The 12,853-nt window shown below is 58.7% G+C and overlaps 1 protein-coding gene across 3 annotated transcripts in view; it reads left to right on the top strand.

Annotated features, from left to right (window-relative positions):
- The first annotated feature begins 4,614 nt into the window (after positions 1–4,614).
- The window catches only part of SLC9A3 (solute carrier family 9 member A3), a 55,216-nt gene continuing 46,977 nt past the window's right edge, over positions 4,615–12,853 (top strand). For all 3 annotated transcript variants that reach the window (XR_005210919.1, XM_037798985.1, XM_037798986.1), the window contains exon 1: positions 4,615–4,972. Coding sequence is in view for 2 of the 3 variants with exons in the window: in XM_037798985.1 (XP_037654913.1) it covers positions 4,756–4,972 (217 nt within the window). In the remaining variant the exon portion in view is untranslated. The remainder of the gene's footprint in view (positions 4,973–12,853) is intronic.

The following is a 12,853-nucleotide window of genomic DNA, read 5'->3' as shown; positions in this document are numbered from 1 at the left end:
AAAGAAGTCTATGAAAAAGAAGACAAAAATACAGTAAGAAAATCAACAAGACCAAAATCAGGTTCTCTGAAAAGATTAATAATGCTGATAAACCTCTAGTGATATTGATCATAAAAAAAGAGAGAAAACAAAAATTACCAACCTGAGGAATAAAAAGGGACATTCATCACAGAGTCTAGTCATTAAAAAAGATATCAAAAGGATATTATGAACTTTGCATTAATGCAAAATTTTAGGTGAAATGGAAAAAACTCCTTGAAAAGTACAGTTTATCAAAACACACAAAAAGAAACACAAAATCTGAGTAGCCTGATATTTATTAAGTAAATTAAACCTACTATTAAAAACCTTTGTACAGAGAAAACACCAGGTCCAGATGAACTCACGGGAGTACGCTCCACGGCCTTCAATTGAATTCTCCCACAAATGTCCTGCACGCCTTTTGTTAGATTTTCCCCCTAGGGATTTCACATTTTTGATGGTGTGTAAATAGAACTTTGTTGCTAGTATATAGAAATGCAATTGATTTTGGAATACTGATTTTGTGATTGGCAACCTTGCTGACCTCTTAATCCTAACGAGGTGTTTGCACTCGGCATTAAATACAGGCGTCACCTCATACGCTAAGCCAGGCCTAACTGTTGGATGCTTCTCACGTCAGTCCTTCCCCCTTCATTTCTCTTCCCACCTTCCTGGCCGGCTGCGTCTGCAGCACAGAGCGGCGAGGGCACGCGTCCTCGATTTGTTCCCGATCCCGAGGAGGAAACCTTCCAAAGTTTCATCAATAACTACACTTGGTGTAGGTTTCTGTAGACATGATTGATCAAGATATGAAGTTTGCTTCTATTCTAAATTTGCCAAGAGTTTTCCTTCTTATATTTTTGCCAGGAGTGGATTTTTAAATTTCTGCAAGGCTCCCTCTGCATCTGTTGAAACGATCTTTGGATTTTCTCCTTTAGTTTACTAAGTGTGAAGAATTGTACTAATTGCTGATGTTAAATTAACCTTTCACTGCTGGATACACTCAGCTTGGTCAGTACTTATCACCTTGGCTGGATTCGGGTTGTGTTCACCCCGGGGCGGGCCTCCCTTTTCCTTTTCCTTTCTTGGCGCTCCTCTGCCCAGGACCACCCTGGTGTCAGCAGCACGGTCTGGGCAAATGGGGCGGTGGGTCACCCCGTCCCGGCAGGTGGGGGAGAGCCGGACCCCATCCCCTGAGGACTCCTCCCGCCACAGTGCACAGACCGCCTGGGGGCCGGGGCCCAGCTGGATGTGGCTGTGGGTGGAGGGACCCACTGGCCTAGGCCCTGCGCCGGGCGGGTGGGGGTCTGCAGGCTGTTTTCAGGGAGGTGGAGCAGGCTGTGCTGGTCAGGGGGTGGGCACCATGGTCCTGTCTCCAGGAAGGGGTGGGGAGGGGCTGGGAGCCCGGAATGCCCAGCACGTGGCCCTGCCCATGGAGGGGCTGCAGAGTCCATGGGGTCAGCCAGACATCTGCAGGGCCAGGAGAGCATCTGAGGTCAGAGGCGGTCTGGGAAGGGGGCTGCGGGACAGGGGGTGCCCAGCCACCCAGCCAAGGTGACCCCACAGAGCCAGGATTTGAATCCATGCCCTCTCCACTGCATGAGCTGCCACTCCCCTCGGCATGAAGCTGCTGGGAGAACCCAGGGAAAAAAGTCGTTCTGGGAGCCCTGACATATGCTCAGACAGGAGGAGATGAATCTGTCTGCCTGTCTGCCTGTCGGCCAGTCCATCCATCTGTGCATCCGTGCATCCAGCCATCTGTGCATCCGTGCATCCAGCCATCCATGTATCCGTGCATCCATGCATCCATGCATCCGTGCATCCAATGTTTGCTGAGTGTGAACGGGTGCCAGGTGGTGTTCTGGGCAGTGGGGTACCGTGTGAGCCAACAGCCCCTCTCCTGGAGAAGGCAGACGGTAAGGAGATAAGCTATGGAGGAGAGGCAGGAGGGGTGGGTGCTCTCATGGCAGGTGTTTTTTTTAAATGCAATTGTATTGAAATATAGTCACATACCAGATAAGCACCTAAAGTGTACAATCAGTGGTTCACGGTATCATCATATAGTTGCGCATTCATCACCACAATCAATTTTTGAAGATTTTCAATACTGCAAAAAAAATTTTTTTAAATAAGAATAAGAATTAAAAGGAACACTCCAAACACCCCCTACCCCCAGCCCCCCTATTATTTATATGTATTTTTTGTCTTTGTTTTCTTACTCATCTGTCCATACACTGGATAAAGGGAGTGTCATTCACAAGGTTTTCACAATTACACAGTTACACAATAAAAGCTATATAGTTACACAATCATCTTCAAGGATCAAGGCTACTGGGTTGCAGTTCAAAAGTTTCAGGTATTTCCTTCTAGCTATTCCAATACACTAAAAACCAAAAAAGGATATCTATATAACGCTTAGGAATAACCTCCAGAATGACCTCTCGACTCCATCTGAAATCTCTCAGCCACTGAAACTGTATTTTGTTTCATTTCTCTTCCCCCTTTTGGTCGAAGACTTTCTTGATCCCATGTTGCCAGGGAGATTTATACACCTGGGAGTCATGTCCCAGGTAGGGGGGAGGGCAGTGAGTTCACCTGCAGAGTTGGCTTAGACAGAGAGGCCACATCTGAGCAATGAAAGAGGTTCTCTGGGGATGACTCTTAGACACCTTTATAAGTAGGCTCAGCCTCTCCTTTGCAGTAACAAGCTTCACAAGGGCAAGCCCCAAGATTGAGGGCTCGGCCTACTGCAGTGTAGTCCCCAGTGCCTGAGAGAATATCAGTAATTCCCCAAGTGAGAAACTTTAATATTTCCACATTTTCCACCAGTCCCTCAAGGGGGACTTGCAAATACTTCTTTATTCTCTGCCCAAATTATTCTGGGATATATCGAGGCATCACAGTAACCTGTACAAACCAGCAAGATCTCACTCCCTATTCAAGTTTCCATGTAATAATCGTGTTTGAATAAACTGACCATACAAGTTAGATTAGACAGTATGCCAAGATAATATAAATTATGCACCAAATAAACATCTCTACCTTTGGCCATACACTGAAGTTAAAGTTTTAAAACACAGTCAGTATCATCCTTTACCCTTTAGTCTGATTTTCCTTAGTCCTAACCAGATCCGCTTCATTCCTATCTCTAAATGAGGTCTGAACTCTTTTTTCAGCTTTTTTTTTTAAACAGTTGCTGTATGGGGTAATCCTGACATTCCTAGCTGCCGAACTCTGGCTCCGAGTCTCAGGTGTCACACAGATACCTCAAGTCCCAGGGACCCACCAGGTTATACACAAAGAGCAAAGCATTTCAGAATTTAGAAATAGCTATCACAACTCAGGAATAGACGTGACTGCAGTGAGAGCTTACAATCTAGGGACCTTTACAATAAGCCTTCCCTGACAACCCACGCTGTCAGATTCAATTCTCAGAGTCTGCACATCATGGTTAGTCCATGTTAGTGAGATGTTGTATTTGTCTTTTCGTTTCTGGCGTCCTCAAGGTCCATCCACCTGGCTGCCACAGTTGTTGTGGTTTTAAACTGGGCAGTCACAGGATGGAGTGAAGGGAAGGGACATTTGAGCAAAGACTCGCGAGCAAGGGGGTGAGCAGGTGGCATCTGGGAAGGGGCTTCAGGCGGGGAGAAGGCGCAGGTCCCCCGGGGGGTGATGCCTGGCGTGGGGCAGGGGAGGGGGGAGGTCCGAAAGGGGCTGGGGTCGGCTCTCCTGCAGCCTTGAGTTGGAGGGTTCGGACCAAGGGCGCTGGATGGAACTTGGGCTTTTTGATGGGGCGCTGTGGCGGGGCAGGGGGCCCAGCAGGAGCCCTTGCCGCTGCTGGGCGGTGGAGAGGGCCGCAGGTTGGGGTACATTTTGAAGGCAGAGCGGACAGTAGGCCGGGAGGGTGGAAGGCTGAGAAGCAGCAGCGAAGCGCTCTCCATGCCTGGGCGTGACAGCCGGGAGCGCGCGCTGGCCTGCGTATCGCGCGGGGGCCGCTCCGGGAAGGACTGCGGGGCGCGGCACTGCCCCGCGAGCCGAGATGCCCAGCACGAACTGTGCGGCAAGAGCGCCCGCGAGCTCGGGGCGGGGCCGCGAGGCCGCAGCCCCCACGGGGGCGGACATTCCCGGTTCTGGCGCTGGAGGGCCGAGCGGCCGCGGGCTCCCGGGTCAGGGGCGGCGGGGATCCTCGGGGGCGCTGCGCTTGCGGCCTGCCGCCCCCTCCTCGCCTTCCCGATCCTCGGCGAGGCCCAGGCCCCGGCCTCCCCGCGCGGCATCGGTGGATGCGGAGCGTCCCGGGCAACCCGCGAGCTGAGCGAACGCCTCCGTGGGGTGCCCGAGGCTCCGGCAGACGCCCCGAGTCCACGGACCCCGGCCGGCCCTCCTGGCCCTTCGCACCCGCCGCGGGCTCCGGGGAGGGGCGGTCGCGGGGGCGGGCGGAGGCCGCCGGACGCGCGGGGCGTGGCAGGGCGCGGGGCGGGCGCCCTCGGGGGCGGCTCCGGCGCGCGCGGCGGGGGCGGGAAGGCCCCGCCCCGGTACGGGAGGGGGCCGCGGGATAAAGGCCGCCCCGGCGGGCGGGACGCGGACAGCCGCCCCGCTCCGGAGCGCGCCCGGCTCCGCGACGCCCGTCCTGCCCGGCCCGGCGCGTCGTCCGGCCTTACAGCCGCGCGTCACCCCTAGCGCAGCAGGGACTCGTGGCGACATGTGCGCGCGGCAGAGGCGCTGAGCGGCCGCGGGATGTCGGGGCGGGGGGTCGCGGCCCCGGGCTGGGGGCTGCTGTGGGCACTGGCGCTGGCGCTGGACGGGCTGCCGCGGGCGCAGGGCACCGAGGAGGCGCCGAGCAGCGCGCACGGCGCGAGCCAGGGCTTCCAGGTGATCACCTTCAAGTGGCACCACGTCCAGGATCCGTACATCATCGCGCTCTGGATCCTTGTCGCCAGCCTGGCCAAGATCGGTGAGCGCCCGCCCCGCTCTTCCTCCCGTCCGCGGGACCCCGCTGCAACCCCAGGGGCCAGGGCCTCTGCCCTTGAAACGCGCGCATCGCATCAGTGGCCGCGCTCGGGTCGGGCCCCGGAGCTGCGAGTCCGGTCAGGCTGAGCGAGGTTTGGGGGCGCGAACCTGGCCTGTCCCGGGACGCCGGGCGGGTCCCCGCAGGGCACCGCACCCACCCCCGGGCCGCCGCTGCCTCTCGGGCTCCGCAGTCGCAGGGTCGCCGGATCCCCCGCGCCCAGATCCCCGCGGAAGCACCTGGAGCCCCAGGAGCCGAGTTGCTGGGGCTGTTGGAGCTGTTTAAAATGCACAGAGAGACGAAATGTCCTTGCTCTCGGGTATGGGAATGACATTTTTGTTTGTTTCCAGTGAAGAAAAAAGACCCTATTCAAGATGTAAACCCAGAAAAATCCTATTTTTTTGGAGCAATCTTCCAGCTGACAGTCTTCTTTCTCTCTTTTTATGGCCAATCTGTTAGATTTCTCTTAACGATTTGCTTCAGTGAATCAAAGAAAGTGGGAATTCTGATTAAGTCTTGGGCAAGGTGATTGGAAGGTCAGTTTTCTTAGGAGCTTGTGAGGATCGAAGTTTCAAGGTGTTGGTCAACCCCAGGGCTGACTGCTCCCTGGAGCCTGGAGGAGTGGGGGGGGGGCCTGGAAGGGGGTCTGGGGGCCCTGGGGACCAAGAGAGACAAGGCCAGTTGGGCAGGGGGTGAGGAGGGGGCATCTAAAATGTGGTTTTGGAATGCGGTGGGGCAGGGTGAAGAGGAGAGGGCCCCGGGGGGCTGGGGAGGGTGGCAGTGTCCTTGGCCAAGAGGAGGGACAGGTTTTGGGGACAGGCGCTGGCGCACCTGGAGGACGTTGCTTGAGCCGACTTCCCTCAGCACCCGGTATCTGTCCTATTTATGCCGACATCTCCCCTCCCCTTTCCAAGTCCCCGTCGTTCCTCTCTGCTTCCTCGCTCACTGCTGCCTCCTCGTCCTTTCTCCTGGCCGCTTCTGTCGGTCACTTTGTTCTCTTTGTCCTCTGCTGGACTTTGCCATCTGGTGCCGCCTGACTTTTGCTGGGAAGCGTGAGCGCTGTGGGATGGCCCTTAGATGCTGTCTCTGCATGGGGGGCTGCCCATGCCGCCCACTTTCCACAGTCACTTTCTCAAGGCCGAGGGCCACAGGCCCCAGGGAGGTCCCGGCTGGACCTCCGCTCTGGGAGTGTCCTTCCACCCCACGCCGATGGCCACACTGCCCCCCTCTGAGCTGACCGGTTCCAGGGGGCAGAGTGTGGCTTGAGCCCCCCCCTATGTGAGACCTGGTGGACAGGACAGCTCCAGGACAGGGCCAAGGGGATCCCTCCTGGAGTGTGCCCATGCCCTGCCGAGACCCCCGTCTTCCCCATCATGGGGCCCCTCCACTGGGGGCCCTTGGGGCCAGGGCTGGGACAATGCTCCTTGCTTGCGTGAAGTGAGCCAGTGCTTTTCCCGCAGCCTGGGAGCCGGTCCTGTCTCAGCCCAGGGCACGGATGGGGAGCCTGGCCCCCACTGTCCATGACTGGGTGGGCTGCCGGGAGGTGCGGGGGGCCCTGGGGCGCCGAGCTGACAGGGCAGACCTTCTTACGTGCCCAGGAAGAGCACAGCCCATGATTTACCCAGCACAGCGCTGGCCCTGGTCCATCCTTCCCCACCCCCTTGGGGCGAGCTGGCCCAGAAAGGGCTTCCTGCTGGTGACGGCTGTTTAACAAGCTCCGCTGAGAGCGCGTGTTCCTGTACCGTTGTCTCTATTTTGATGCCACGCACCTTGAAGGGGCTTTGGTGGAAGCCTTGGGGCCGTTGGAACCTGGGAAATGACCCGGGAGGGCTGGCGATATCTCCCCGACGGCCTCTACCTCTCTGCCAGTCGTCTGGGGGGCCGGGCCCTGGCCGCAGGCCCACCCCTCTCTCTGGGACCTGGTCTTGGCAACGCAGGGCTTGTGGAACATTCCCCCGCAAACCTCGCCCAGACCCCACCCGCCCGACCCGCTGTGCTCAGAGGCTCCTGCAGCGAGGACCGGACACTCAAGGGCGGGGTCCCTTCTGGGGGCAGGTGGCTGTGGAGGGAGGGCTCAGGCACCCCCATGTAGACAGAAGCTGGCCCCACGCCCACCCGCGTCCCTCCGATGCCCGCCCCCTGCCCACTCACCCTTCCACCCCGTCACCCCTCTGTGTCACCTTCCATCCCGTCTGGCTCCAGTCCCCCGTCTGCTGACACTGACCCTGCCCAGTCCCCATGGCCTCCCAGTGGCTCCTTCTTGGGGCCTCTCCCACTCGGCCACCCATCCGGCTTCCAGCCCCTTCTCTGGCAACCCACCCTGTGGATGGCTGTGCTCCCTGGGCCTGGGTCCCCAGCCTCCCTCCTCACGTGGGACCCCTGAGCTGTCTCACCCCACAGCGGGGGCCCCACCTCTGTGGGCTGCCCCCCCACCTGGGGTCTCTGCGTGGACACCTCCAGCCCCTCACGCCCTCGGTCCCCTGCCGTCCACCTCTCGACAGCAAAGCTCGGCAAACCAGCCAGACCCACCTGCTCCCCCTCAGCGCCCAGCTGACCCCCCAAAACCCTGGGCTCCTCCAACACCTCATCTTGGCCACATCCACCCAGTTGCCACATCCCAGGGGTCCGACTTACTCTGGGCCAGACCTCGTCCCTCCTCTTCACCTTCCCTGTGCCGCCCTCCCGGCCCCACCACCCACCTGCATTCTCCAGCCTCTTTCGCTCGTGAAGAGGACAGATCTGATCTCCGCCCGCTGTGGCCACCCCGATCTCCCACAGCCCTGGGCCCAGGCCCCCAGTCCCACCTCCTGCCTGGGTTGGAAGACCCTTCTCTGCAGCCCAACCCGGCTGCTCCGGTGAGTGCCGGAGCCCTCCTGACCCCCACCTCTGCAGGACTGCAGCCTCCCCGGGCCCAGCCCCTCCCGCCCCCTCCCCGTGAACTCAGGCCTTCCTCTCCCATCAAGGCCGAGATGTCTTCCTCACATCTCCCAGGCTCCTGCAGACCCCCACCCTGCATCTCCCCCACCAGAGCCCCCCACTGCCGCCCCTTAGGCCTGGCCTGACTGGAGCTGCATGGAGCGGGGCACGGGGCCCACAGGCAGGCCAGAGGCCACTATCTGTGGACAGACGTGGAAAAACGTGAATTCCAGAGAACCCACTCAGCATCCCCAGGCGTTCAGGGTTCGGACTTGCTTTGAAGTATTTGGCCCTTTTCTTTGTTTCCCGTGATCAGGGGTTGTCCATACTATTTCCATCACAAGTTGCATGAACAGAAACCCATTTTCTAACCAAAAGAATGGTTGAACTTGTGTGGATTTTCCAAACATTTCTTGAATGTCTCACATTTTGTGCTAAGCGCTGCTAACGTGCTCATGCAGCTTTGCGCTCGCGTGGAGGGAGCCGCTTCAGCCTCCTTCCGGCCGTCTGTGACCTGGTGGGAAATAGGGTGCAGGGGGCCCCGAAACACAGAGCAGCGGCAGAAAGGCCCTGGCAGCTGGGGTGGGGCCCGCGGGGGAGGGCGCTGGGTCTGGCTCGCAGAGGGTGGGGGTCTCACCCCTCTGTGCAGCTGGGCCCCCGGGGCTCCCCTCCCCGTTCCGCTGCCACTTCAGCTGATGTAGAAGGGGAGGAAGTGGCCCCCACGAGCCAGGGCCAGGGGGAGGGTCCCGCGTCACCCAAAGGGTCAAGGAGGGGCCGGTGTGTCCCCACCTTGGGGTAAGGGGCGCCTCCCCCAGACCCACGGAGCCCAGGATGCCCGCCCCCGCCGGGAGGGAGGGGTCCTGCCGCCAGCCCCGCAGTGTTTCCTGGGGTGGGGTCTCTTTACCCCTCAGCCCCGCCTCAGGGCTGGGAGCCCAGCACGGCTTTCTCCGCCTCCCGGGCCGGGCCATGAGGAGCTGGCGAGCACGGGTGGGGGGCAGCGGGTCCCCCGGGGACGGCACCGAGGCGGCTTCTCCGAGAGGAGGCGGCGGGCGGCCGGGGAGGGGCGTCCTGGAGGCGAGGCCGGGCCCCAGGACTTTGGTCTCCATTTGGGGCTCCGAGGAGGGCGGCTGAGACTCTGGCCTGGCCGAGGGCGGAGAGCGGCCGGGAGGGATTCCAGAGGCGCCCGGCGCGTCTCCGCGGGACGGGGTTCAAGGCCCGCGGTGCAAAGTCTCGTTTTCAGAGCCGCGTGCGGGAGAAGGAGCCCCGGCCGTGTGACAGTCCGTGGGCATCTGGGGCTCAGGCAGCGCCCGGGGCAGCCCAGGCGGAGAGGGCGAAGGTCAGAGGTGCCCCGGCGTCCGGGGCTCGGGGAATGCGGCCGCCCAGGCCACCCTGTGCCCGACATGGTTGGCTTCCCAGGAGCGTCCCGCCCGTGCCCACTTCGGGACTGTAGTCTCCCTCTGCGAGGGGCCCGGAAATGGCGGACCCCACCACAGCCTCTCGGAGACACTGCGCGTCGGGCGTCTGTTCATGTGGCACTTCTGGCCTCTTTTGTGCTTCCGAGGGTTCACGTCAGACCCCTGGTCCTTTCCCCGTCAGGAAGGGGCCGTGGCATGTCCTGCTCTGCCCCTGCCGTGCCCACCAGGATGGCCAGGCCCCGCCGTGTCCTTCCAGGGAGCCGGGGTTCCGAGCAGGAGGCGTCTGGGGTCCGGGGACTTTGCACTATTGTCCCCCTGGTGTTCGGGGCAGGGTCCCCTTCAGCAGCAGCTCAGGCTCCCCTGGAGCACACGGGTGTCTGGGAACTCAGGCCGCCAAGGCCAGGGCCACCAGGCTCTCCTGGGGTTCCCCACCCAGGGAGGGCTAAGCCTGGCCCCTCGTGGTGGTGCCCCGGGATGCTGGGCTGCGTCTGCTCAGGGTGATGGGCCTGGGGCAGGGCTGAGCAGCGCCTGCTTCCCCACATGGGTTCAGCGTTCTCGTGGGTGCAGGCTGGTGAGGTCACTCCGTCTGAGCTCATCGCCACCTCCCTGCCCTCGCCCCCTTCTCCACCTCACTGTCGTGTCTTGTCTTCCGTCTCCCTTCAAAGCCTGGGCAGGGAGGGGGAGCTGGGCCAGGCCAGCTGCTCCCTACGTGGCCCCTCCCACCCCTGCCAGCCTGAAGACCTGTCAGGACTCGGGGTGGCGATGGGGGCGGTCCTGAGCTCAGGAGCCAGTGTGCCAGGAGGGCAACTGGGCCATTACTGAGAGAGGGGAGGGCAGGGGAGAGAGGAGCAAGAGAGGAGGGAGGGCGGGAAGGGTGGTGGAGCCAGCAGCAGAGACCCTCGGGGTGGCCAGGCACAGGGAGCAGGAGGGCCCAGGGAGTGTGTGCGGTGACCCCCTCTGGAGGCCGAGCTGTGCCCCCGACCCTGTCCTTCACGCCTGGGAGCCCGTCCAGCCCTCCTAGGTCACACGGGTTGCACAGTCACCGAGCCCCACCCACCAGGCTCGTCCCTCCCCAGCCAGGCATCTCCCCCAGCCACCTGTATTTCAACACCTGCACCCTCTCCACCCCCACTGTTGTGACAGGCACACGGGGACAACTTCCCAGTCTGCTCCAGCTGATGCACATCATCCGCCGCCTCCCCAGAACTATGTTCTTTGGCTTAAATAGGTCAGCTCTGCTGTTTCCCCAGTGCTCAGAATCCACCTGGCCCCAGCATGTGTTCCTGAGAGTCTGTGGAGGGATGGCGGGCGGATGGTGGATGGATAGAGGGATGGATGGTGGATGCATGGTGAGTGGATGGGTAGATGGATAGAGTGGGTGGATGGTGAGTGGATGGGTGGATAGGCGGTGGGTAGACGGGTGGATGGATGATGGTGGGTGATGGTGGATGGATAGTGAGTGGATGGATAGGTGGATGGGTGGATGGATGGTGTTCTAGTTTGCTAATGCTGCAGAATGCAAAACACCAGAAATGGACTGGCTTTTATAAAGGGGGTTTACTTGGCTACACAGTTACGGTCTTAAGGCCATAAAGTGTCCAAGGTAACACATCAGCAATCGGGTACCTTCACTGGAGGATGGCCAATGGTGTCCAGAAAACCTCTGTTAGCTGGGAAGGCACGTGGCTGGCGTCTGCTCCAAAGTTCTGGTTTCAAAATGGCTTTCTCCCAGGATGTTCCTCTCTAGCAAGCTTGCTCCTCTTCAAAACGTCACTCACAGCTGCACTGAGTTCCTTCTCTTTGAGTCAGCTCATTTATGTGGCTCCACTGATCAAGGCCCACCCTGAATGGGTGGGGCCATGCCTCCATGGGAATAGCTCATCAGAGTCATCACCCACAGCTGGGTGGGGCACATTCCAAACAAATCTAATTAGCACCAAAACGTCTGCCCCACAAGACTACATCAAAGATAATGGCATTTGGGGGACACAATACATTCAAACTGGCACAGATGGCTAGTGAGTGGATGGATGGGTGGATGGGTGGATGAATGGATGGTGGATGGATGATGGTGGGTGGATGGATGGGTGGTGGATAGATGGTGGGTAGATGGGTGGATGGTAGATGGGTGGATGGGTGGATGGTGGATGGTGGATGGATGGATGATGCATGGGTGGATGGATACATTGAGGATGGATGGGGCCCCATTTTTCTGGAAGCTTTTTGCAAACCACCTAGACGGGCCTGGGAAGAGACTGCATTATCTTGCCAAATTCTTTCCCCAAATTGTCCATATCCCCTCTGAGCATCAAGACTCATGACAGCATTCTCAGAGCCACCACCTGGGGGAGGAATGGGTTGATTTCACCTGCAACATGGGATTATTAGAAAGTGATGCCATGGTCCACCTCCGAGCAGGGAGGGAGGGAGGGAGGGTGGGTGTGCCGTTTTGGATATATTATGTCCCCCAAAACACCACTATCTTTGATGTAATCTTGTGTGGGCAGACCTATCAGTGTTGATTAGATTATAATTATTTGAGTGTTTCCATGGAGATGCGCCCCACCCATCTGTGGGTAATGACTCTGATTAGATATTTCCATGGAGGTGTTGGTCCACCCATTCAGGGTGGGTCTAAATTAAATCACTGGAGCCACATAAATGAGCTGACAAACAGAAGGAACTCAGTGCAGCTGAGAGTGACATTTTGAAGAGGAGCTACAGCCAAGAGGGACACTTTGAAGAAAGCACAGAAGCTGAGAGAGGAGCTGCAGATGAGAGACAGTTTGAAGATGGCTGTTGAAAGCAGACTCTTGCTCCAGAGAAGCTAAGAGAGGACAAACACCCCAAGAGCAACTGAGAGTAACATTTTGAAGAGGAGCTGAGGCCTAGAGAGGAACGTCCTGGGAGAAAGCCATTTTGAAACCAGAACTTACAGCAGACACCAGCCACATGCCTTCCTGGCTAACAGAGGTTTTCCGGACACCATTGGCCATCCTCCAGTGAAGGTACCCGATTGCTGATGTGTTACCTTGGACACTTTGTGGCCTTAAGACTGTAACTATGTAACCAAATAAACCCCTTTTATAAAAGCCAATCCATCTCTGGAGTTTTGCATCCCGGCAGCATTAGCAAACTAGAACAGTGGGAGTGCAGCAGTCCCTCCACACACACACACGGAGCTCACCCTGGGGTGAATGGGTCCCAGGGGGCAGGCCGTGCCCCGTCTCCCTTAGCCTGGGCCTAAACTGCACCCAGTGCATGAGCTGAAACCTGCTGCTGGGTCCATGCCTGTGCCCTGGTTCTCCCTTCCAGAATTAAACAGAAAAAATCTTTCCAGCCCTGCACTGTCGGGCCCCTCCCTGAGCTGGACCTGATCCATGCAAGGAGCAGTTGAGTCCTGGACAGTGTGGGACTCGGGGCGCCAGGACAGCTTTTGGGGCCTTGAGCAGATTGATTCATTTTAGTAACATAGCCCAAAACTGCTTGATTGTTT

This window comes from Choloepus didactylus, chromosome 11 (genome assembly GCF_015220235.1).
Source record: "Choloepus didactylus isolate mChoDid1 chromosome 11, mChoDid1.pri, whole genome shotgun sequence".
Classification (NCBI taxonomy): Eukaryota; Metazoa; Chordata; class Mammalia; order Pilosa; family Megalonychidae; genus Choloepus; species Choloepus didactylus.
The sequence above is the reverse complement of the archived record's forward strand: the minus strand, read 5'-3'. Positions and strand labels throughout refer to the sequence as shown.